Below are 26,434 nucleotides of genomic sequence, written 5' to 3' on the forward strand. Positions count from 1 at the left end.
TGTGAAATGGACAAACAGTGTACGGAATTTCTAATCTATCCAGAAAAACACACAGATTTAAAAATATAACCACAAAATCAAACAATGGTTTAAGAATTTGTTAACAATGATATACAGAGATTCAAGTTCTTTTGGGTTGGATATATCTTTTTGATCATTATCCCACAAAAGTTAGATAAATTATGAAGAGTTTATATATAAAAAGAAAATGAATAGATTTCTAAAGCTTTTTTGCACAATAATGCAGATTCATTGGTGAAGAATCAAAGCTGAAAAAATGGATGACAAGTCGATTGCTCTTAGTGCAGTTATCCGAGAAGCCATTGATTTGGTATTTTTTAGCTTTTAGTACATGAAAACTTGATATTTATTTGTTTATTATAGCATCCTAATTTCATTTACTTTTATTACAATTTACAACATTGTACTTTGAAATATCTACAAAATTATAGCAATATCATCCAAAACAAAAAAAATTTCACTGCTATAATTGGTAGTTTTTTCAAAGTACAATTTCTTGAAAAGAAAAAAATGTGGGATGCTATATTAAACATTTAAATGGAAGTATATTGTTGTTTCTTGCATTTCGCCTATATTTCTATGCTTTGATCATAGAAAATATTCAAACATTTTGTTTATTTTTTTTTCAGGAGAATGCACCATTAGAAGAAGTGTTTCAACATCTGAAATGCACAAGAGAAGGTTTAAATTCGAATGAAGTTCAAGAACGTTTGGATCTTTTTGGTTACAATAAACTTGAAGAAAAAAAGGTATTTTAAAGATTTTTTATAAGCGGGTTTCTTGCCAAAAAGGATCGATTTTTATGTCTTTTTTAAAAAATAAATAAATAAATAAATAAATCTCTCAACAGGAAAGTAAAATCTTGAAGTTTTTGGGTTTTATGTGGAATCCACTCTCGTGGGTGATGGAAGCCGCAGCTATTATGTCTATTGCCCTTGCACGTGGAGGGGTAAATCTGTCTTTTTTTTTTTTCTTTCATTTTATTATTCGATTGTAGTTCTTTCTTTTTCTTGTTAAATAATCATATGACTCTTGATTTATAATTCAGAACAAGCCTGCTGATTATCATGATTTTGTGGGGATCATTGTTTTGCTTATTATTAATTCAACGATAAGTTTCATTGAGGAAAACAATGCTGGAAATGCAGCTGCTGCTCTCATGGCTCGTTTAGCTCCAAAAGCAAAGGTTCATCTCCACTCGATTACTCATTAGTTAAATGAAAAAAAAAAAAATTAGCAATGTGCTTTTATTAATTTATCTATTATAGCATCCTGCTTTCATTTCTTTCTAATATATCTACATGATTATAGCAATGAAATCTATATACAAAACAATAATCACCTCCATAATCGGCTAAAATTTTAAAGTATAATGTCCTAATGAGAAAAAAAATTGAAAATACAATGCGCCAAAAGAAAGATTGGAAGTGAAATGGTGTAATAGAAAGAAATGAAAGTAAAATGCTATACTTTACAAATATATGAAAGTAAATTGATGTTTCTTGAATTTAGAACTTATCCATTTTTATTGTTTTTTTTTTTAAATAAAATATCAATCTTGATTTGGTTTCCGAAATCTTGTAGGTCCTTCGTGATGGAAAATGGAGTGAAGAGGATGCTTGTGTTTTGGTTCCTGGTGATATTATCAGTATCAAACTTGGAGACATTGTTCCTGCTGATGCTCGTCTTCTAGAAGGTGATCCTCTCAAGATTGATCAGGTATCTTTCCATTCTAAAAGAATAATCTCATTCACACTAAATTTTTAGATTTTTTGTAACAATTTGTTTTAACATATTTATAGTCTGCACTCACCGGAGAATCACTTCCGGTGACTAAGAATCCAGGAGATGGTGTTTACTCGGGTTCTACATGTAAACAAGGAGAGATTGAAGGCATTGTGATTGCAACTGGAGTTCATACTTTTTTCGGGAAAGCAGCTCATCTTGTTGAAAACACAACCCATGTTGGACATTTCCAAAAGGTTTGTTTCTCAATCATAGTTCTTATCCATATAGATGCATACAAACCAGGTTGGCCCAGGTTAATCATTAACCGGGCCAACCTAGTTCTTAATTAGGCTGGCCTGATTCTGGACCGGGCCAGCCTGATCATGAACTGGCGTCTGGTTGGTTTGTGCACCTCTATTATGAGTTTCAGAGTTAATACATATGACTTCTTATAATTTTCTTTTTGTTTTTGAAAGGTGTTAACTTCAATCGGGAACTTTTGCATTTGCTCGATTGTTGTTGGTATGATAATTGAGATCATTGTGATATATGGTATTCACCAAAGGGAATATCGTGTTGGAATTGATAACCTTCTTGTGCTACTCATTGGAGGGATACCGATTGCTATGCCTACGGTTCTTTCAGTTACCATGGCCATCGGTTCACATCGCTTGTCCCAGCAGGTAAACTCATCAACTGAAGTAACAATCATCAATTTAGAGTATGTAAAATACCATCATACATTAGTTTTATTACATATATGGCCAAAATATTTTATTTTTACCCATAATAGCAACTTATGTATAAAGTCGTTTACCGATAATAGCAACATTCTTACATTTCACTATCAATATAGGAATTTTACTTTATTTACTATCATATTACTATGATTGATAAATAAATGCAAGTAAATTGCTATTATCAGTAAAAAAAATATATTAGTATGTCGCTATTATGACTAAAGAAATGTAAGTGTGTTGTCATTATTTGTTAAATATTGCCACTATTGGTAACAAAGTGTAAGTACACTATTGTTAGGGGTAAGAAAATGCATACTACTATTATGAAGTACATTGCTTATATACTTGAACTTATATGCTTGAACATGATTCGAATAGGGTGCAATTACGAAAAGAATGACTGCAATTGAAGAAATGGCGGGAATGGATGTGTTGTGTAGTGACAAAACCGGGACATTGACACTCAACAAGCTTACAGTTGACAAAAATATGATTGAGGTTTGTAAACTTTGTTTTGGGATTTTAAGAATGTATTGGATTTTAATCTTAACATCAAAATTTAAAAAACTTAGGTCTTCGCAAAAGGGGTTGATAAGGATATGGTGGTCTTAATGGCTGCAAGGGCATCACGGCTAGAGAACCAAGATGCCATCGATGCTGCTATCGTTGCAATGCTCGGAGACCCCAAGGAGGTATTATTGTTTCTTTGAATCCATTGTTAATTTTTTTAAACAAAATTTGTTGTATTATGTAAGTATGCATATGATTTTGGTTATTGATTTTGATCCATGTTTATTTTTTGTAATGACTCGATGAAATTAGGCCCGAGCTGGGATTCAAGAGGTCCATTTTCTACCGTTTAATCCAACTGACAAAAGGACAGCGCTTACATACACCGATAAAGTCGGTAGAATGCATAGAGTGAGCAAAGGTGCACCCGAGCAGGTAAAAATATCCATCTAAATATCCAAAACATATTGCATCACAATTTCATATATGGTTAAATCAAAGAAATGACAATGCACTTTCATTGGTTTATTTATTATAGAATCCCTACTTTCATTTCTTCGTATTTCGCATTGTATTTATAATCTTCAACGACATATATTATTGTCATCTAAACACAACAATTTTCACTCCTATGGGAAGATTTTTCAAAGTAGAAAATTTTGAAATTGAAATGTTACAAATGGGCATATTTTTAAAAGTATAACAAAAAAAATTGAAGGTACAGTGATATATTATTGGGTATATTTTTAATGTTTTTAATATAGTAACATTTGAAAGTATAATGATATAATTAGGTATATTTATCAAAGTATAATATCCTAATAAAAAAAATGAAAGTATAACACTCTAAGACAAAGAAATTATAGTAGGAAGTTGTAATATAATGAAAAACCATTGTTGTTCCTTGCATTTATCCTTTTCATATGAACCACTAAATCATTTAAAATCATTGTGTAGATCCTCAATCTTGCACATAACAAATCAGAAATCGAAAAAAGAGTACATTCGATAATCGACAAGTTTGCAGAACGTGGTCTTCGATCCCTTGGAGTTGCTCGTCAGGTAACTTGACACCTCATTGTCAAGCATCTTTCCGTTTATGGAAAGTGAAATTGTTTTGCAAATTTCTTCTTCTTCTTATTCTTATCTTCTTCAGGAAGTACCAGCTGGAAACAAAGAGAGCTCTGGTGGCCCATGGGAGTTTGTCGGCCTTCTTCCACTCTTTGATCCACCACGACATGATAGTGCTGAAACAATCCGGCGAGCTTTAGATCTTGGTGTGAGTGTTAAGATGATAACAGGTACTTTCTTATTGTTTGCAACTTCTGATATTGTTACATATTTTAAAGCTTTCTTGATTCATGTGAGTGACATATTGGTTAAAATCTGTCGCTATTGGTTTGGTTTTTAGCGATAGATTGAATGTGTTGCTGAATCTTTGACTGAATTGTATGGATGAATTATGATTAATTGTAGGTGATCAATTGGCAATTGGAAAGGAAACTGGAAGAAGGCTAGGAATGGGGACAAACATGTACCCTTCTTCAGCTTTGCTTGGAGATAGCAAAGATGGTTTTGGAGCTTTACCGATTGATGAACTTATTGAAAAAGCCGATGGTTTTGCCGGTGTATTTCCTGGTGAGTAAGAAATCTTTGTTACTTACTAAATATTAATATTATAAGAGGAAATGGTATCGGCTGTGTTTTTGATTTTTTAACTTAGGGGTTATTTGATAAAAATGAACCATTTAGTGTTGATTTATTCTAACCTATTAATGGTTAAGAGAAGTTAAGTTTCGTTAATTCTTCAACTGTTCAAAGGCTTTTGTTTAGAGGTTGTATCAAACACGTTGAATGCTAAACTATAAAATGGACTTAATGAGAATATGACCTAGGGATTGTTTCGTTTTTTGCTTTTCATTAAGATGTGTGTCTTGATAAAATATTGTATAGATAATGTCAGTTTCTTTTCTAGACCGAATAAACCATCTAAGTGAGACTAAATAACTATTTTATCCTTAAATTGATAAAAAAAAAGTCATCGATATTTGTGAGAGGAGTTGGAACTTGGAAGGAAAAAAGATCAGATAGGTAAAGGGTTAGTGTCTTTATACATTAAGCTATGTTTATTTTTGTTTTTTGTTTAACCCATTAAGTCATTCTATCCATATTAAGTGCTCAACCTATTACATCCATTAAGGAAACCGTTCTATATTGGTGTCCCGATTAAGTGCTCAACCTTATTACACCCATTAAGTCAAAAAGAAACAACTATATATGAATGTTTCATTTTGACTAGTTAATGTAGAAAGAACATACATAATAAAGAAAGTCAATGAGAGCATCCTAACATTTTTATAAATTTTGCACTCATTTATTATTTTTTACTTTCATTTTCCCAAGTGTGGACTCATCTTCCCCATTGTTTTTTTTTTGTTTGACATCATTTATTTCATATTTCAGAACATAAATATGAGATAGTTAGAAGACTACAAGCTCGAAACCACATATGTGGAATGACAGGTGATGGTGTGAATGATGCACCCGCCTTGAAAAAAGCAGACATCGGAATCGCGGTTGCCGATTCCACTGACGCTGCCCGAAGTGCTTCCGATATTGTTCTAACCGAGCCCGGATTAAGTGTCATTATTAGTGCCGTCTTAACTAGCCGTTCCATATTCCAAAGAATGAAGAATTACACGGTAATTACTTGTTAATTGCAAGAAATAGCAACATACTTTCATTAAATTGTTTACTCTAGATTCCTACTTTCATTTCTTCCTATTACAACATTGAACATTGAAAAATATACCAATTATACAAAGCAAGTTTCATTGCTGTAATCGGGTATATTTTTCAAAGTACAATGTTCAAATATACAAATAAAAGAATTTGAAAGTACAATGCTATAAATGCATAGATTTTCCTAAGTGCAATGAGAAAAAATTAAGAGTAGAATGTTGTAATGTAATGTAAAGAAATGGATATAGGTTGCTATATTACCTAAATAATTAAATGTACATTGCGGATTTTCGCGTTTGAGATAATTGCAACAATTATTTATCTTTTTGTGGGTCCCAATAATTTTTTTTTCCTTTCTACAGATATATGCTGTTTCTATCACAATCCGAATTGTGGTAAGTGTTATAGCTCAATAGTACGTAATACGTAGCATCATCTTTACTGATTTGATTTTAAAAAGAATCATGTTTGACCTCAAAAATCAAAATTACTTCTGTAGACTTTGACTCCAAAGTTTGACTTTTTTTTTTCGCCTGCATTACAGCTAGGTTTTATGATGCTGTGTGTTTTCTGGAAGTTCGATTTCCCGCCTTTCATGGTTCTTGTTATAGCCGTTCTTAATGATGGTAAGTCAATGCATTCCCAACAAACTTTTTCTTTGACTTAATACATAATTGTTGACTTAATACATCTATGTGTAATTCAGGCACAATCATGACGATATCAAAAGATAGAGTAAAGCCATCTCCCATTCCCGACAGTTGGAAGCTCACAGAAATCTTTGCAACCGGAGTGGTTCTTGGCGCTTACCTCGCCCTAATGACCGTTATTTTCTTCTGGATAGCATACGAAACTAACTTCTTCCCGGTATACCCCCTTTCCCAACCAGTAAATTTACCATTTTACCCTTTGCTATGTACTTGATTTAAATCTCACATCATGCATTTACCTCAGGGGTTCTGACAATTATCTTTCTTGTTTCTATTGTAGAACACATTTGGTGTGAAGGATTTGAACTCGAAACACCGTGACATGTCTGTAGAAGCTGAATCAAAACCCTTAAATGAGATGATGGCGTCAGCCGTTTATCTTCAAGTCAGCACTATCAGCCAGGCGTTGATCTTTGTGACAAGGTCTCGGGGGTGGTCTTTTACCGAGAGACCGGGTCTATTGCTTGTGATTGCATTTGCTATTGCTCAACTGGTAAAACTAACTCCATTGTTTCTGATGAGGTTTAGGGTAAGATATTTTCGGGGTTTTTTAGGGTTTTGAAATTTTCAGGTGGCGTCGGTGATATCGGCGACTGTGACGTGGAAACTTGCTGGAATCCGGGAGATTGGGTGGGGGTGGACTGGGGTGATCTGGTTGTTCAACATCTTGACTTACATGCTTCTTGATCCTATCAAGTTTGCTGTTCAGTATGGGCTGAGTGGAAGGGCTTGGGGGTTGGTTGTGGAGAAAAGGGTAAGTTTCTATTCTCTACAAGGCTATCTGATTAAGTGTTGCGTATATAAATGACATTTAGGTACAGCTGAAAAGCTAGCTAATAGTTGAAAAGCTAACCGTTAAATAAAAAGATGTTGAAAAGCTACAGTTAAATTAAATAAAAAGCTAATATATAGCTAAAAAGCTAGTTGATAAAAAATGACGCTTGATAAAACTAGCTGAAAAGCTAGTTGAAAAATATGAAATGACATAAAAAGACATTTAAAAGAATATGTTAATTAATTAAAAGGTATATTTGAAATATTTTAAAAAAGCTCATAAAAAGATAGTCTAAAGGGGTGTTTGGCTTAGCTTTTTAAGGGCCAAAAGTCCTTTTTGGAAAAGTTGCAAAAAGTCATGTTTTCTTGACTTTTTCAAAAAGTTGATTTTCCTTCTATCAAAAATCCAAAAGTAGGTTTTAAAATTGGTTTGCCAAACATCTTTTAGCTTCTATCTTTTTCTAAAAGATCTTTTGGATTCTTAAAAGCTAAGCCAAACACCCCCTAAGTAGCTTTTTTAAAAAGCTAGCTTATAAGCTACTTTTTAACTTGCTAAACATGACAACTTAAAAAAACTCGAAAAATAAGATAGCTGTGGCGCACCAAACTCAGCCTTAATAAATATTTGAGAAAAGACACATACTTAGGGAAATAAAAGGAAAAAAAATAAATGAAAGTAAATTTGTAAAAAGTTGTAACTTACCGCAGAAAATTTGACTTTTTTGACATTCTCTAGTATGTCGGTCTTTTTGTGTAAAATAAATACCATATATATTTCACTTATGTCTCATTAAACCTATTAAATAAAAATTAGATGACTAACTACAAGAAATAGTAATATATGTTCATTTAATTGTTTATCACAACAACCTATTTTTATTTATTGTGTTACAAAACTATAGTTTCAATATTTTTCACATTGTGCTCTAAAAAATATCTAACCATAGAATTGTACTATCACCTTTCTTCTTACTAGGATATTGAACAACTTTGTATTTAAATGACATTGCTATAATTGAGTTGATTTTTCCGACTACACTTTCTTATAAGAATAAATTAAAGGGAGATATTATAAATCGTTCTTTTCAAACTCCTATATGATTCACCCTTATTTGTTTTCAGACGGCCTTCACAACAAAGAAGGACTTCGGGAGGGAAGCTCGTGAGGCGGCTTGGGCAACGGAGCAACGCACGTTGCACGGACTCCAGCCTATAGAACCAAGAATGTTCTCCGAGCAAGGAACTTTTCGGGAGATTAGTCTAATGGCAGATGAAGCAAGACGACGTGCTGAAATTTCAAGGTATGCTTGTAGGTCCTATTTGATGCAGGACTCGCATAATAACATTCATTTTATGGGTCATATTAATGGATGAGACCTAAAAAATAACAACTAGGAGCATCTTTAATGGAATGAGGATGAAAATGTTGAATATTTAAAATCAACCTCAAACCTAGCTTTTTAAAATGCCCTTTTTGGGTCGAATAATTTCAACACCGATATTAACTAATTTTTTTTTGAGTTATTATTTAATACAATTAAGTCCCTCTTAATCAATGATATTTCATTTTACTCCCAAATTATAGGTAAATGTAAAATTCTTATTTTTTATTAAATAATTAATTCTTTTAATAAATATTAATTAAATAATATTTCACTTTAATGTTTGATATCAAATATTAAATTCTTAGTTATAATATAATTATTTTGGTATTTTTTATAACTATATACCTAAAAATTTATCATCTTTAATGTTTCGGGAAAATGCCAAAAAAGTTTAATGTTAATTGTCAAAATTTATGTATTGTAATTTAATTAAATAATTATGTCACGTAATATTTCATTTTAAAGTATTAATGTTAATTAAATATTTTTGTTGTGTAATATTTCATTTTTAAAAAATTGACGTTTAAGTAGAAATGACAAATTTAAATGAGGGGGTTTTATAATACATACCACAAAAACGGAAATAACTTAGTTAATTATAGAGAAAGAAAAAAAATTTCAAAATAGTCAATCATTAAAGAGAATTTACGTTGATAAGTTTTTGTTTGATAAGGCTAGTAGAGAATGATGTGTCAAAGCAAAAAAGTTATGTTTAAGGTCGATTTATGGATGCTCTAAGATCCTTTTTTTCCTTTTCGATGAATTTACTTATTAATTTGATTAATGTAGGTTGAGAGAACTTCATACACTAAAGGGGAAGGTTGAGTCTTTCGCTAAGCTAAGAGGATTAGACATTGATGCAATGAACCAACACTACACAGTTTGATCAGAGCCTATTCTATTTTCAATATTTTTTTTTTGAAACAGGAGTGAAGAAACCTAAATACATCTCCGTTGTGGGAATTGAACTAATTTATGTGCACCAATTTATTGTTAATTTTGTATGTTTTTCATAATTCGTTGGATTTTATTAGTGTTATTCTTCGGTTATAGTGCTTCCATTAGGGCTGGCAATACTCGACATGACACGTGACACGACCCGCGACACGACATGAAATAAATGAGTTTGGGTTGAGTTTTTCAACCCGTCAACCCGCCAACCCGTTTATTAAACGGGTCATATATGGGTTTTTCAAAAAATAAACCGGTTGACCCGCCAACCCGTTTATATTCTTAATAAAAAAATTATTTTATTTTTAAATGTATTTATGTAAGTATTAATATTTAATAAGTATTATATAATATATATCATTGATTCATAGACCATTTGACTATTATGACATTTTGACTCGTGGTGGATGGTCTAAGGTCGTAAGTCATAACCTATAAGGCTAAGTCTGTAACATGTTTCTATGAATGTTTTTACTTTTCATTTGGATGTTTAAAACTTAAATGTCTAAAATTCAGACCCACGAACCCAAATCTGACCCATGAACCCGCCCAACTGTGAACTCGTATAAATAAATGGGTTGGCGGGTCATATATGGGTTTATGTTCCAAACCCGCCAACCCGTGACCTGTATATTTAAATGGGTCGTGTTTGGGTTGGTATATTTTGACCCGTCAACCCGTCAACCCGCGACACGCCAACCCGAACACGACACGATTGTCAGGCCTAGCTTCCGTAAGACAAAAAAGATGGAGATATATATCTTGAAAGAACTTTTTCATTCACTTGTTTCCATAACTAGAATTAATCAGTTTATTTAGATTGGTTTCATGGCTCGTCAAGTTTTTGAAAAAAGAATTGACATCGAGCTCAAGCTTTAGCTATTTGGAATGAATTGTATAAATAATGCTTTAAAAAATAAATGGCTAATGCGATAAAAAGCTTTAAGTTTTTAGTATTTTGTCGATATTGCCCAAAATTAGATTTTATGTTTGTTTATGCCTCAAACTTGCATTAATTTGTTCGTTTTTAGCCCCTAGCCAGTTTTTACCTTCAGAAGTCGGTCACCCCTTAGCCCCCTTAGCTTAACTCCTTTCAGGTTAGTGGTTAAAGGTCTCCCCATGGGAGTAGGAGACACGGGTTCCAATCCGTCATCCTCCCATTTCGTCTGTTTTTTCCTTGAAGACACAAGTTAACAATGTTGACGTGACATTCGACTCAGCAGGTTCGTCCAATAAGCTAAGTGTGACCGACTTCTCGAGGTGAAAACCGACTAGAAGCTAAAAACGAACAAATTACTGCAAGTTTGAGGCAAAAGGATATTAAATCCAACTTTGGGCAAAACCAACAAAATGCTAAAATCTTAAGGGTTTTTACGGTATTAGCCCAAAAATAATTTTGTTAACAAGAATGTTGCTATTGTTGGCTATTATAGCTAAGAGTTGTTTTATGAAATCTTATAGTTATTGAATTAAGGTGTCTAAGATCATAACTAAATTGGTATAAAGCTGTAAATGAAACAACATCCTTTTTGGGTTTCCCTCAAAACTAGTAATTGTGTAGAACGACTTTTGTAGAGAGAGAGAGAGAGTGAGTGAGTGAGTGAGAAAGAGGTTCATTTGTTTATTTATTGTATGATTAACAAATAACAATAAATGATTTGTTAATATATTATGTGATTAATATATTAATTAGAAATAGTATTATTTAATTAATAATTAATCAAAACCTAATTAGAATTAATTTTTGGATTAACTGGATTAATTAAAAGTGTAGGGATTTAAGCTGTAATTTGTAACACTCTAACTCAGGTAAATACCCTTTACACCCTTGAAATAACAACTTATAACATAATGGTCCCTTAGTACATTGTGCGTACTTCAGGAGTACACTTAGCGTACTAAGGATGGATGATCGCGGAGGGTGGCCACGTACGCTGGGCGTACCAAGAGGTACGCGGGGCGTACGCGACAAAAGAAAAAAACCTTAAAATTCGGACTTGACACCTATTTAAACATCCTTAAGCCTCTTGGATCAAAACCTAATCAGCCTCCATAGCCTCATTTCTCCCTTTTACCTCAGATTTCCTTGTGAGAGTGTTCTTGAGCTTAAAAACTGTATTTATGGCCATTTTAGAGATTATTCAAGAAGAAGAAGTTAGTAAGCAAGCTTGGTGTGGCATTGAGCTTCAAGATCCGGCATTTAGTTCATCTTGAGGAGCTTCTGGAGGTATAAAGTCTTAATCTTGCCATCTTATTCGTTAGATTGAGCTAGCGTTTTCTATATTGTTCCTTTTGTGTTCATGAATTATCTCTTGGGAGTTTGAGCAACTCCAAAGCTTAGGAAGAGTAGATATGAGGCCCCTTAGTTCATTCATACCATAAAAATGCAGTCTTGATGAGTGGTTTGACCTCATGCATGAGTTAAGACCCTGGGAAGGTCTTAATGGGTTATAAGGGGTTGTTGGGAAGATGTCGAGTATCTAAGGGCATAAAGTTGCCAACTTTATGCCTTAGAACGTCTTAATGGACTCAGATCTAAAGCTTGACATTAATATCCCAAACATTAAAAGCTTAATGGTCGTTTGTACATGCCCGACTTGTACGTCGCGTGTAGTGGCATGTACGCATCGCGTACGGCTGGAGGAGCTAGTACGTTGAGCGTATTGGAGTGGTACGCAAGGCATATGCACTCAAATGGGTTTGGGCTTGTTTTGGGCTTGTCAGCCCTTTGGGCCTTAATCAGTTTTATGCCTAGTCATATTTTGGGTTAGTGGTCCGGTTAATCTGTTTTGGGCTACGGTTGTTTTGTTTGGGCCTTATTCGGCCATATGGCCCATTAATAGCTTTGGACATGGACTTTGAGCCCATTAGCAAAGGAAAGACTCTTGGGTCATTAAGGAAAGACTTGGGCTTAGGTAATTGGGCTCTTTAATTAGATTATATGTAATCCTAATTTTGGGTTAATGGCATTATTGTTTAGCACGGGAGGTTTTGGACTGTTAGGCAAGCAACTTTCGTGTTCAGCAGAATAAGGTGAGTCTCTTCACCATACTAATGGGTCGAACGCACCAAGGTTAGACCATTATTTGCTATGTGGTATGTCGTATGCTAGTTGTATTTTTGATACTTGCATGAAATACCTCGGGGGGTTCCCGAGGCACTTGGGTATAAGACCTTGGAGGGTTTCCATGGCATCCTTAGTAAAGACCTCGGGGGGTTCCCGAGGCTCTTGGGTGTAAGACCTTGGAGGGTTTCCATGGCATCCTTAGTAAAGACCTCGGGGGGTTCCCCAAGCATTTTGGTGTAAGACCTTGGAGGGTTTCCATGGCATCCTTAGTTAAGACCATGTGGGGGTTACCTTGACATTGGGCTAAGACCATGTTGGGGTTCCCATGGCACCCGGAGTAAGACCCTGGAGGGTTTACAGGGCATCCTTATATGTTTGTATGCATGGCTTATGTAGCTTATATGTAACGCCTGTGTTTCTGGGCTTTCCATTTTTAGTAATGTAATAGTCTAGGTTAACCTTTGTAACCCATTTGAAATAATAAGAATTGTATTATTTGCGAATTATATGTTTTATACTTATCTATTTAATTATGTGATTTGATTTAATCAAGAATAAAAATAAGCGTAAAAATGAAATATTATATAAACCCGATATCGATGCACGAAGATGTAGTGGTTGAGACGAGGTTTCCGAAAATATAAAGAATGTTGAAATCCGAGTTATAACGAAGAAGTTATGACCTGTCGAAGTTTCGCGACAAAACCGGTGTGACACAGCATGACGTAAATAGAGAATTTATGAAGGAGCAATATTTAGCCTTAGTGATCAACACGAAAGACATAGATAATGTTGAACCGAGAGTGTGCATAAAAAGAATGCCTAAATCTGACTTCGTATGAGGAAGTTATGATTTTTCGAAGTTTCAGCTTAGTAGTAGACAAACCAAAAGTTCGAATTGAGATCGAGCGAGTTTTAGCCGAAACTTTCTAAACGAGATTCAAACATCTCGTCGATGGTAGTGCAACGACAGAAAGAGGGACGAAAACAGACGTCAGACGAAGAAGTTATGAATTTCTAACGCAGTTTTTCTGTCCCGGCCTTCTAAAAAATAGATAATAAAAATAAAGTCAAAATTAGCCGACGGAGTCTAAATGAAAGTTGTAGAGTATGGTCTGACCTACGCGTGGATATAAAGAGCGTCGAAAACGAAGCTCATATGCGAAAGTTACGCAATTTAGAAGTTGACGAGTCAAATTACGCCGAGCGTAATTTGAGTAAGCCCAGGGTACTCAGAGGGGTGCAAGTTGCCTGACCAATACTCGAGTTCCACCAAGTGACGCATGCAGTGACGTTTAGTACGCCCAGTGTAAGGCCTGGTACGCCCAGCGTACTCGAGGTTACGCCCAGCGTAATCCCAGACCCAACAGCCTATAAATAGAACCCGAGACTAGCCATTTTCCTTGCTAATTTTCTTCCTTTCTCTCTAAGTTTTGCATCGTTTTGCATGCCAATTATATCCCAAAGCCCCGGTATCATTCTTGAGTCCCGAAGCAAGTTTCGAAGTCCTGAAGATCCCGAGGAGCGTTATCCCGAGCCAAAGCCCTGCCCACGAGAAGCCCGATTTTTGTGAAGATCTTCCAGATCTACCGAAGAATACTACTTCTGCAAGTCGTAGTGCTGTCCGATCATCTTCTGATCAGGTGAGTGTGTAGTCACTTTCTTCTAACACATAATTATGAAGTATTTTATACGAAATACGTGTTATGTGTATATTTGTTGATTATATGAGTGAATGTATATTCAATTTCTTCTATCTCATAGATCTGATTTATTCTCTATGAAATACGTGTTATGTGTGTGCCTCATCTGTTATGTGGAATATGTATTGATTGAACATGCTATACAGGTTTTAAACTATGTATAAAAATGTATATTTTTATCTACTAATATGTTGGGTAGAACATGGGTAGATAGTCGATGTGTGATAAACAGATGAGAGGCCTCGATGTTGTTGTTGTTGATCTAGTCATTCAGCAGAGTATGGATGACGACCACAAACTCTTTCTAGATGGTCCTGTGGAACACTAGCAGGCTCATAACCTGTAGGTGTTGTGAACTATGTGTTCACCGGTGTACTCTATCCCCCCATGGTTACCTTTAGGACATTTATTGCTGAGGAAACCCCTTTGCAATAATGTCCGTCCCAATGAAAGTCCTAGATTAGGTCCCTTGTAATAGATGTTGTTTTAGGGACGTAAAGTGAGGATAACGGGAATGGAGAATCGGGTTATTGTTGATTGTTGAGTTAAATATAATTATTTATTATGGGTTGAAAACCCTATATGCTCACCAGGCTCCCAAGCTTGACCCACTCTGTTTATTTGTATTACAGGAAGTGGCGCAAGGGCATAAAATGGATGAATCATCAAGTTGTTTTGTTTACAAGTCTGTATATGTATATATTGGTTGAATGACTTGTAATGTTACCGTTTGTGCTTTATGGTCTGTATCGGAACATGACATCCCGATTTTGATTATGAATGAAATTATATTTCTTTATGAAATGTTTTGATAAAGATCTAATTTATCATGTTTTGTTTTTAGGAACAAATTCCGCATCTCTTTTAAAATCAAAAGGATTTACTCTGAAAATGTTTAAAAAGCATAAATGAAACCGGTCTTTTCTGGCCGAGATTTTGGGGATGTCACAGTTGGTATCAGAGCATTAGTTTAAGCGAACTAGGAATTTGTATGATTTCTAGACTTAAACTTAGAATGCTAAGTGGAAATTTGAGTTGAGTGTATGTTGAATTTTAGACACGAGCACTAGTTTATTTTAGGAAAATTGCCTAAAATGCTTTTATGTGCTAAATGTTATATGATTTCCATATATGAAATTATTTGTTCGGATCAACGGTTTGTTGCCAACCGGATCTGAAGGTTTATGTGTTTAGGATTCTAAGCGTATGACGACGATATTAGAACTAGCATGTAATCGTTTGGAGTAATAAGTATAAATTGAAATTTTATCGTGAAAGAGGATCTAATTTCACCTTATTCGGTGTATAGATAAAAAATGGTGAGAACAAGAAGCGAAGTTGGAAACGCTGACGAAAACAGGAATCAACTGCATGTAGTCGAGCAAGCGCCTGTGATTGAACGAGTAGCTATTGCAGCCACAGCACCGGAGCCAATGACAATGGCAGGAGTACAAATGATGATTCAGGCAATGTTGGATCATCAGATGGATGAAACCAGGCGTTTGATTAGGCAGAATCGTGAAGAATCGTTAATTCGAGTTGAAGAACCCAAAGTAAATGGAGGGCAGTCCGAAGGAGAAAACCTCAGTGGGATAATTGGTCAAGAGAACCCACCTGTTAATAGACACAATAATCAAGATGGATTGGGGTGCAAGTACAAGGACTTTTTAACTTGCAAGCCGTCGACTTTTACTGGAAAGGAGGACCCGATTGGAGTAATGGATTGGATCTCCAAAATGGAGTCGGCCTTCATGACTTGTGGCTATAGAGGCAAGTTGCAGACCACGTTCACAGTACGTCAATTTAGGAGTGGAGCTGTTCGTTGGTGGAACACTCTGGGGAAGACCCTTAGCCCTAATGAACCACTGCAATTGACTTGGGCAGAATTCTTGGTGTGGTTTAAACGCAAGTTCTGCTTAGCCCAAAATCTACTGGAATTGGAAAACAAGTTTCCGACGTTGACAAAAGGCAGCATGACAATCGACGAATACACAAACGCCTTCACAGACAAAATGAAGTTTTCCTTGCGCATCGTCCCGGATGAGCTAACAAAGGTGGAACGATATGCGAAGGGACTCCCATGGGGAGTACGAGGTGCCAGTGCGTCAGGCACATACTCTTGAGGCAGCTATCTGGGCTGCCAAGTCTGTTGAAAAATATGATTAAGGGGAGAACCGCCAACAAAGTTGAGGGTGGTGAAAAGAGGAAGTTCGAGGGATCTTCAGGGTCCAGCAAGAAAAGTAAATTCTCGAAATCTGGTTCGAGAGGAAGTGGAGGAAAGGTAGACGCGAAATGGTGCGACAAGTGCAAAAAGAAGCATCATTTTTAAAATGTGACGGGGAAGTGGTCACGTGCTTTAAATGTGGAAAGCCATGGCATTTTGCTAATGAATGCACCCTCACCAAGAAAGTTTGCTATGGTTGCGGTGAGGAGGGGCACATCTCAAGGGATTGTCCGAAAAAGAAGGAGGCAACAAAACCCAACATTCCGCCGAAGCCGAAGGCGAGAGCCTTTCAGATGACATTGGAAGCGGCGAGGGATGAAGCTGATGTCACTTCAGGTACTTTTCTCGTAAACGAATTGCCTACCCAAATTTTGTTTGATTCTGGAGCCAATTTCTCATTTATATCACATGAATTTGGTAGAAAACTAGCTTTGCCTGTTGTTAGACTAGATGATGCTTTATTAGTCGAAGTTGCTAGTGGCAAGTTTGTACCTGTTAGCCATCGTATGAAAAACATCTTAATTAATTTGAATGGGAATAAGTTCCACGAGGAATTATTGCCTACTAAACTTAATGGTTTCGACATCGTCTTGGGAATGGATTGGCTTAGCGCCAATGACGCCGAGATATTGTGCAGAAAGAAGATAGTCAAAGTAAACCCGCCTAGGAAGGAATCATTTATGGTGTACAGAGATAAACGCAGAGTAAATTCTGGAATCATTTTGCTAATGAAAGCCAGAAAGTATGTAACACCCAAAGTTTTGAAGGCCAAGAAAGGAAAGAAAACCCTAATTTTAAGGGGGAGACTTGGTGAGTCCAAGGAGGAACTCGGCGAGTCCGGTCCAAGGAGACTCGACGAGTCAGGTCTGTTTGAGGAAAACCCTAAATTCGGGACTTGAGGCCTATTTAAGCGCCTCATTCTCTTCCCTAGGGTTCCTTTACTACCTCTTTAACCCAGAATGCCAAATCCTAGTCGCCATATCCATTGATTGATCCAATTGTTGTCTTGAGGAGTGCATTAAAGCTTGGAGAAGGAAGAAGGATCTTGAAGGTGCAAGGAGGGGGCTATAGATCTGGGGTTGGGAAGATTTTTCTGAACATCTGAAGGTATTAAGTCGTTTCCCTTCCTTTAAATCTATTTTGGTTGTGAGTTTTGGGGCTTTTAGCCATGAGTAGTGATCCATTTGAGTTAGAAGCCGGATCTGGAGTTGCTACTTCAGATCTAAGTATATTTTGGTCTTGGAAAGCATAAAGTTCCAGCCCTTGAGTAGATTATGGAGCCTCTTTGCCTTAAACCCTAGTTTATGGTGTATTTTGCCTAGATCTCCTTCTCTACACGTAAAGTTTGCAACTTTACGTGAGGAATAGGCTTGGGAAGGGTAGATCTGCAGTTTGGACTCCATGCATGACTCAAAAGTCCTCTGCATGTATAGAGATCTGAATGGACTCGGCGAGTCCTTTGAGTGGACTCGATGAGTAGCATGAAGATGAGGAGGAACTCGACGAGTGGGATGAACAGCTCGTCGAGTCGGATGAAGTTGGGCAGGAACTCGGCGAGTTTGAAGAACAACTCGGCGAGTTGGTTGAAGATTGCCTTGGACTCAGCGAGTCTGTTCTTGGACTCGGCGAGTCAGGTCGCGAAACCCCAAACCCTTCGAGTTGAGACTCGAATCAGTGAGTCGAGTGGAGACTCGGTGAGTTGGACAGGTCAGGACTCGGAAATCGGTAGACTCGGCGAGTCGAGTCGCAAACAGAAGGACTCTGAGCATATGAACTCGGTGAGTCACTAGGGTGACTCAGCGAGTAGGGTTGACTTGGAAGGTTGACTTTGACCAGGACTTTGACCTTGACCAGAGTTGACTTGGTTGTCTTTCGGGGGCCGGTTAGACTCAGTGTTGCATTGATATTGGTAGCTCGGGGAGCGAGTGGAGCAGGAGTTCAGAGAGTTGCCGGGCAATAGCTAGTGGGTTCATCAGCCAGTTCAGCCAGTGCAGGTGAGTCTCCCTTTTGTATGAATGGGTCTACGGCCACAATGTCGGCCCATGTAGTTATGAGTAGAACACCCGGGGGTTAGCCCTAGGCACAGTATGCTAGTATGATATTCGGGACGAGGTCCATTGATAGAGGGCGGGTGCCCAAGGAATGGTTTATGTGATAGTTTATACTTGTTGTCTGTGTGATACTTGTATGTGCCTGGTAGGGAGGTGAGTGTGGGCGAGGTCCCGTATCTCACCAATAGTAGAGTGTGGATGGTGTTCCACATCTCAGTAGCAACAGATCAGGGGCGAGGCCCAAGTTAGGGAAGGAGTGAGGGTGTGCTGGGCCCGTACCTCACTATCAGCAGGAGTATGGACGGGGATCCATGACTCATCAGTAGCAGGACAAGGGCGGGGCCCAGAGATAGGCGAGGCCTTAGGACAAGATCCGTTAGTATGTGTTTAGCTTATGTGATCTGATGTGATATGTTTATGTGCTATTATATGTTAATGGGCGAAGCCCTGTGACAGGCGAGGCCTAAGTAAAACAGATATGTATCCGAGCGGGGCTCGAAGCCAGGCGGGGCCAAGAGCGGCGGGGCCGTTGTAGCGGGCGAGGCCCAGGATAGCAGGCGTGGCCCAGTATGTGCAGTATGTGGTTATGCATGGTATGTGGTAGGTTGGGGAACTCACTAAGCTTCGTGCTTACGATTTTCAGTTTTGGTTTCAGGTACTTCCGGTAGCGGAGGGAAGAGCTCGGGGTGATCGCATGGCACACACCATAGATTAGACAACCTGGGAATGTTTACTCTGATAACGAACATGTATTTTGGAAATTAATACTCTGTTTATGTTTTGAAATGATGAATTTGCTTAAAGTAATGTTTTATTAAAAGAAATTTTTAGTCTTAAATTTTGGGACGTTACAAGTTGGTATCAGAGCCTTGGTTTGAGGGATTTGGACATGCTCTCGGGTGTGTCTGAACTCAAACTGAGGAATTGGTATAGAAGTTTTCAAAATGAAAAGACAGTTTTGTAAAAAGAGAGTTTTAGGAAAGAAAAAAGTTTTAGAAAAGCAAAAATAATTCAGAAAGAAAAGAACTTTGAAAAGAGAAAAAGGGTGTGGTGCATGCAATCAACCGAGCTCAAGTAAGTACCCCAAAATACCCATACAAGTTTATGATTTGATTATCAGTTGATAGAACAACATGCTAGATTAGGACTAAGGATCTAGGGATAATGCCTTATGTGCCTATTATATGTGTTTTGAGCTGCATGATAGTGCTGATTAGACAGTAGTAGGATAGCCTGTTTAGGTTATGCCTGAGTTTATGAGTTTGTGCGGGTCTATGAGTTTGTGTTGCATGCTAGTTCAGTTTTTTGCTATGTGGATATGATTGCTTGAGTATGTTGTGGTTAGATTTTCCCTTGTCTGAATGCTGCTTGCTTTGTGCATTGTGGGATTTTGAGTGATGAAAGTTAGCCATTAGGTGGATATGATACGTCACATGTGATCAGGGTTGAATAATCTCAGAGTGCTGGATTTGGTCCTATTACACAGCTCTTATTTGAGTCCAACCGTTGTAGGGACGAGTCTTTTACTTGAAGGATTATCTGAGCCTCGTCACATGTGATGGTATCCAGGTGATGGCTAATTGGCATCAAAAGGAGACCTTTAGCAGCTGAGGACTGGTTTGAGTTGAGTCAGAGGTTTTCCTAGGGTAAGCCTAGGATGAGATAGTGCTGGGACCAGTAGTAGTGGATAAGGGACCTGGCGGAGTCGAAGCAATTCATGAGGAAAGTACGGATAGATGTGGAAGGTAGTATGGGCCCGTACTACTGAAAGCGGAGGATCTGTAATCGATTCAGGAAAGTCCGAGACAAGGCCGGGAACTTGGTAGAGTGTGTTTGGCCTCGCATCAGTGATGAGTACTCTGATAGTGGTTGTGGTATATTTTCAGCATGGCGACGTTGCGAGAGAGACCAGTGGGCGGATCAGGCGCCGGAGAGGGATCAGGCTCGGGTTCAGGGGCCGAGCAGCTCGAGGAGTGAATGAGGGAGTTGATATCCGCCGAGGTTACGCGCAGTATTCTAGATCAGATTCCTGTGATCTTTGGCACGGTCAAGGAGGGTATATTGGAGATTTTGGATGAGAGGCTGGGAGCCTTCCGTACTGAGATGATGGCATTGATGGGAGCGCGTACCTTGACATTTCGGGAGTTCAGGGCTTGCGGGGCACCAGATTATCATGGGGCTAGGGACCCCATCGCTAGCAGCAGATGGTTGACTGATGTTGCCAACGTGTTCCGTACGAGCCGGTGTCCTGAGGGGGACAAGGTCAGACTCGCTTCCTGTCTTCTGAAGGACAGAGCGAGGGATTGGTGGGAGGAGATTGGTCATGCTTTGGGGGATGATGCCGCGTTGGACGCGATGACTTGGAGCGATTTCTCGGCCAGGTTCAGGGCGAAGTTTTCGCCGATTATTGAGGTGCATCAGTTGGCATGGGAGTTTCAGGATTTGACGCAGACCACCGAGACTGTGGCGGAGATCACCGCCAAGTTCAGGGAGAGGGCTCTTCTCGTACCGCAGTATGTCGCGGATGAGGATATGAAGAAGGCCCGATACCATGAGATGTTGAGGGATGACATCAGGGAGTTCGTGAGCAGATCCAGCTGTAAGACGTTGGAAGATATGATTTCTCGGGCTAGAGAGAGGGAAATTGATTTGGAGCAGACCCGGAAGAGGAAGCCGGATGAGATTTAGGTAGCTGCAGGTTCGGGCAAAAGGCCCAAGGGTTCGGATTCGAGGTTGAGGGATTATCAGGACCGCAGTCGGTGCGGGAAGTGTGGCAGGGCGCACGGGGGCGCGTGCAGGAGTGGTAGCGGTGGTGAGTCTGGCTGTTTCAAGTGCGGTCGGACTGGTCATTTCAGCAGGGATTGTACTGTTACCACCTCACAGGGATCAGACCTATTATGTTTCCACTGCAACCAGCGGGGCCACAAGAAGGCCCAGTGCCCCAGTTTGTTTTCAGCAGGATGGGTGATGGCACCTGCCCCTGCAACTTTGAGGATCACAGACGGCCGTCAGGGCCGTGAAGAGGCGCCTGCGGAAGGAGGCAGAGCTTTTCAGATGACTACCTTAGAGGCGCGATCAGCACCGGACGTTGCAGGTATGCGATTTCTGTTTTCAATTCTTTTATTTTTGCACGATTATATTGTTATGGTTCTGCATCATTATCGGTATAAGTATTTTATTTCTAAGCGGTTGATTGTGATCGAGTTATATGCCATCTGCATACCTTGGATATTCAAATGGTAAAGAGGGGATGTGCCATATTGGAGAGGGTTGCATAGGATGCAGTAACTGTAGCATGCTTGGGAGGTGATGAGATATGGTCCACTGACATGACCTAGACTGCTCTAGCGCGCCAGCTTGGCCTGGCGCGCTCCTGCCAGCCCTGCCTGGCGTTCCCTTGCCAGCCTTGCCTGGCTCTCCCTTGCCAGCCCTGCTGGGGACTCTCCTGCTGGCTCGTCCAGGCGCTCCCTCGCTTGACACTCCCTTGCCATCCTTTCCTGGTGCGCGCCCGCCAGCCTCGCCCGGCGCCTCCGGGTGGCCTCACCCGGCTCCTTGCTAGTTGGGTCTGATTTGGGCAGGCCCAAGGCCTGATTCAATTGTCCCCTATATAATGAACAATACCTCCTCCATGGAGAGGGACCTTCCCCAGATCTTCCCCCATGGCTCAGCCGCCACTATACTACGGCCGGGTGGCTCAGCCGCCACCCGCCGCCGTCAGCCACCAGCACCAAGATGGTTCTCTCCAGCTATGGAGGACCATCTCAAATCTTCTAGCTGATCTAACTTGACTGTCGGAGCCCGCTCTCGGGGCACAGTCCCTGGGGCGGCTTTAACGCGTCTCTCTGATTGTGATGTCAGATCTCCGCCGCAGCAGAAGACCAGAAGACTCGCCGGAGGCTGATGTTCCATCATTTGGCGCCATCCCGGACCCGAGCAAGTAGCAAAAGCCTCGGTTTCAAGCTCATTCTTCCTAGATCTGTTTAGATCTTTTGAGTTCCACATCAGGTTTTCTCAGATCTGTTCATTCTTATCCCTTATCTGATCAGACCCGTTTGGATCTTGCCAAGATCTCTTCAGATCTGTTTAACCATGTTCATATCTTTTGATATGCTTACTTTTTAGTCCAGATCTTTGGATCTGTTGAGCTTTTCTCGTTTAGATCTTCAGACCTGTCTCGTTTTCTTGCTCAAATATGGTGTGATATTTCGTTTTCGTTCATCTGAACAAATTTAAGCTTTAAAAGATATTATGAGATCCATTTTTTTGTTCATACTTTGATGGGTTCTTCAGCAAGTCATGAAGAATGAAACTCTTATGAGTTCTTAATCCATTTTCGTTTTTATTTTGGTGTTCAAGTAACTTGAGAAGAAGAGAAATTCTTTGTGGTTATTTACCTTCATTCAAGTTGGTGTTTCTTTGGAGACTCCAAAAAAAAAAAGAAAACAGAAATTTATGAGATCTCTTCTTTTTCATATTTCAATGGTTTTTTAAGCAAGCAAAGGGGAAAAGAAGGTTCATGAGGAGAAAACCTCATCAGATCTCGTTTTTGTTTATATCTTGAGGTTTTTCAGAAGGTTGAGAAAGGAAAGAAGTTTTATGAGTTTTAAACCCACTTTCATTGGCTCATAAGATCAGAAAATCATTTGTTAGTTGGCTTTTTCCGTATATAACTCCATTTTACAACTTCAGTTCTTGCATTCATTTGCATTTTGGTGATTTCTTAAGCATTGAAAAGGAAAGAGGTTTCTACAGTTCATAAACCATCCTTTTTGTTCCAATTGATAAGAAAATCCGTTTTTTAGATAAGGATTTTTGTATGTTTTTTACCAATCTTGACAGCTGCTTGTAAGCATAGCTATGTTTCTTGTACATTGCAAAAAAAAAGAGAGAGAAAGAGAGAGGAAAAATGACTTAAGCTCATAATCTTCTATAAATCTCTATCTCTGTAATTATTTTGCTTGTACACAAAGCTCTGTCCGTTGTACACTTCTTAAAACCCACCAAAATTCGTTTATCCCTTCTCACCAAAACCACCTGATTATATTTTGTTATTTTTGTTTATCCTATCCTTTTCAAAACTTATTGTTCAGTAAAAAGAAAGGGGGAAATGGAAGTGACTTCTTTAAGAAAAGTGATACAAAAGAAAAAGAGGATGCATATAGAAATAAAAAACAAGTGTATATGCACGGGAAAAGATCTTTACAGTTCATGTTTACCAAATATTACAACAAATCGTATTTGCTGTCATCTCAAGCTGACAAACAAAAAAGGGATGGGATAGTATATTTAGTGTATACAGTATACATTAGAAGACAAAAACCATAATGGTTCACAGTATTCAGAGAAAGACAAAACACCCCAACGTATACACATGGGACCCGCCTGGTCCAATCTGTCACACACAAAAGCTATAGAAAAGTCAATCGTTGACTATCTTCTCCGGTCGACCCCCTTCCGCCCGCAAATGGAACCAAAGCAGTGACGACCTTCACCATAGTAACCTCAGCACCATCAGCGCCACCCGGCGACCTGATCCAAAGAAGGCCAAAGAAAAAAGGTGGGACCCATCTGGTCCATCTCTCTACCAACTACTGTGATTTCTTGGAATTATCCATCGTCGGCACCTCAGGTCAGTACTGCCAGAAAATCGGAATCCAAGCATCATTGACAATCTCCGGTCGGCCGACAGCGTACGAAGAGCCGACTTTGACAAAGAAGCCCCCATGAGGCAGTACAAAAACAAGCTTTGAATACTCATTAGCCTCCTGCAACAATAGTGCCATCACCAATGAAACCAGATTCAAATCACTCCTACCGGGAATTGCTAGACCTCCAGCCGGCTACCAACAAGCACAAACTCTGACAAACACTTCCCGTGCCCGGAGTTGACCGCTGCTTCACTAGTTTCCTCCAGTGAAGCGCCTCCGGTAGCGTCCGCCGGCTCCCGTTTCTCGATCCACCGCCAACAACCGGAACCCAATTTCGGACCGACAAGACATCACCATAAGCACTACCATCGCCAATCGATCAGCCTACCAGCGCAACCCAACACTGCCGCTTCTTCATCACTCTGGCCCCAAATAGGTCAATGGCGCCATCTCTTCTCCAATATCCCTCTGCACCTGGCGACTTTTGACGAAGGATCCTCAATTGTGGTCGAATACGTCGTTCCCTATTTGGTATCCTCACAACAGATAGTGAAAAGAGGATGGAGACGCGGATGCTGAACTGGCGTATTTTCTCAATCAATAAAGGAAAAGGGTGGGCCCCACAAATGCCATTTGGGCTCCCACACACATCTATCAAATTCACATTAGGCTGATTGTTTCCTAAGTGGGCTCATAACTCGAACATGGGCATTATTTCTCAGTTGGTCCGATTAATAGCTAAATGGGCTGATATTTGGGTCTCATATATCTATTTTGGGCTTCCACACACGTTCAAAAACAAAAATATACATATATAAAAAAGAAATTGAGTCTGTCATACGCGATTTGGGTTTCCTTCCTAAAATTGGGCTTCATATAAGTTAATCTTGGACTTATAAGGTCTGCAACATTTTAATTTGGGTTTTCTTCCAAATTAATTTTACGATTATGTCACAATTTTGTGGAACAAAAATCAGCCATCCACACGACGCAAGCCCCGCTCAGCAAATATACTTTAGAATACGCTTGGCATTTCCAAAAAAAAAGGAAAAAAATGAAGCTCGTACGCTTCAATCCAGTCAAGCTAAATCTAAATCCGATTCTAGAAGATATGATCCAACTCGTCATTCAAAAAAAAAAGGGGGGGGGGGGGGGGGGGGGGGGGGAGGAAGAAGAGTAGTACGCTGCTACTACTAGTAAATCACTTCAAAATAGTAGTAAGCAATTGCGCTGCGCGGCTATTAGCAGCCGTGCTGACCAATCCTGGGAAGTCTTGCTACTCAACTCTCACCACTCATGTTGACCGGCACTCGCTAGTCTCGCTGCTTAGCCCTCAGCAGTTGCACAGACTGACGCTCAGTAGCGATGTGGCCCAGCTCAGCAGCTACAAGGCCTAGCCATCAGTAGTTACGTTGTTGGACTAGCAGTTGCGCTGCCTAGCTCTCGGCAGCCGCGCCAACCAGTTTTGGTTAGTACTTGGGTCGCCTAGCTCTTTCCAACAGCTATGTATCTCGCCTTTCAGCGGCTACACATCCGCCTGTCCTTTTCCTCGCCTCCTTTAAAGAAAAAGGGGGGGGGGGGGGGATAGGGTTGGTACGACACTATGTAGAAGTGATTTTTGTTCCAAAGGGGTAGAGTTAAAGTACATGAAGAGCTGATGTATGCATGATAGTGCACTCCCGAGGTGACATTAATATTCCGGGTCGAAAGATCAGCCTCGTGGTTCAACCCTCGGTAGTCTCGCTACCTAGCTCTCAAATGTCGTGCTACCTATCTATCACTAGCAACTCGTTGCCCGGGCCTCAGCGGCCCTGCTGACCAATTCCTGACAGCAGCCTCGTTACGCACCTCTTAACAGTAGTTACGCTATCAAGCTCTAAGTAGCATCGTCACATAGCTCTCCGCAAAACAGCCAAGACAGCGAGGCATCAATTATTAGTACGACTAGCGAGGCAACAAAGCGTCAGGTACCATTTCGTTTTAACCCAGACTGGTCACACGAGCTAGACACATAGATTGTAGGGTGCTACACCCAGTCATGCTAGGTTCAATACCCTCGCCTTGAGTCGCTTGGCTTCTCAGCCCGACTCCATTATAGTGGAAAGCTCCGCACGCGAGGTTCAGTACCCTCGCCTCGAGTCGCCTGGCTTCTCAGCCCGACTCCATTATAGCAACAGGCT

At 39.3% G+C, this 26,434-nt stretch overlaps 1 protein-coding gene across 1 annotated transcript; it reads left to right on the plus strand.

Moving 5' to 3' along the window:
- Positions 1-277: 277 nt before the first annotated feature.
- LOC145093998 (plasma membrane ATPase 1-like) lies at positions 278-9,588 on the plus strand. Its single transcript, XM_079032250.1, has 21 exons — positions 278-331; positions 651-770; positions 872-970; positions 1,070-1,207; positions 1,606-1,740; positions 1,824-2,003; positions 2,226-2,432; positions 2,868-2,987; positions 3,062-3,181; positions 3,312-3,434; positions 3,957-4,061; positions 4,156-4,300; positions 4,476-4,637; positions 5,463-5,701; positions 6,104-6,136; positions 6,286-6,367; positions 6,448-6,608; positions 6,732-6,944; positions 7,023-7,205; positions 8,348-8,526; positions 9,400-9,588. The coding sequence occupies exons 1-21, from the start codon at positions 278-280 to the stop codon at positions 9,494-9,496; spliced, it is 2,895 nt and encodes a 964-aa protein (XP_078888376.1). The 3' UTR covers positions 9,497-9,588.
- The last annotated feature ends 16,846 nt before the right edge of the window (positions 9,589-26,434 follow it).

This window comes from Lactuca serriola, chromosome 3, assembly GCF_051521515.1.
Source record: "Lactuca serriola cultivar US96UC23 chromosome 3, Lser_US96UC23_V15, whole genome shotgun sequence".
Lineage (NCBI taxonomy): Eukaryota > Viridiplantae > Streptophyta > Magnoliopsida > Asterales > Asteraceae > Lactuca > Lactuca serriola.

What these genes read in the sequence shown, in the direction of transcription:
- LOC145093998 (XM_079032250.1), top strand. Translation starts at nt 278, where the DNA reads ATGGATGACAAGTCGATTGCTCTTAGTGCAGTTATCCGAGAAGCCATT. An exon ending in TTGCCCTTGCACGTGGAGGG is followed by an intron (nt 971 to 1,069) that starts GTAAATCTGTCT and finishes TTTATAATTCAG; the next exon opens with AACAAGCCTGCTGATTATCA. An exon ending in ATCCTCTCAAGATTGATCAG is followed by an intron (nt 1,741 to 1,823) that starts GTATCTTTCCAT and finishes ACATATTTATAG; the next exon opens with TCTGCACTCACCGGAGAATC.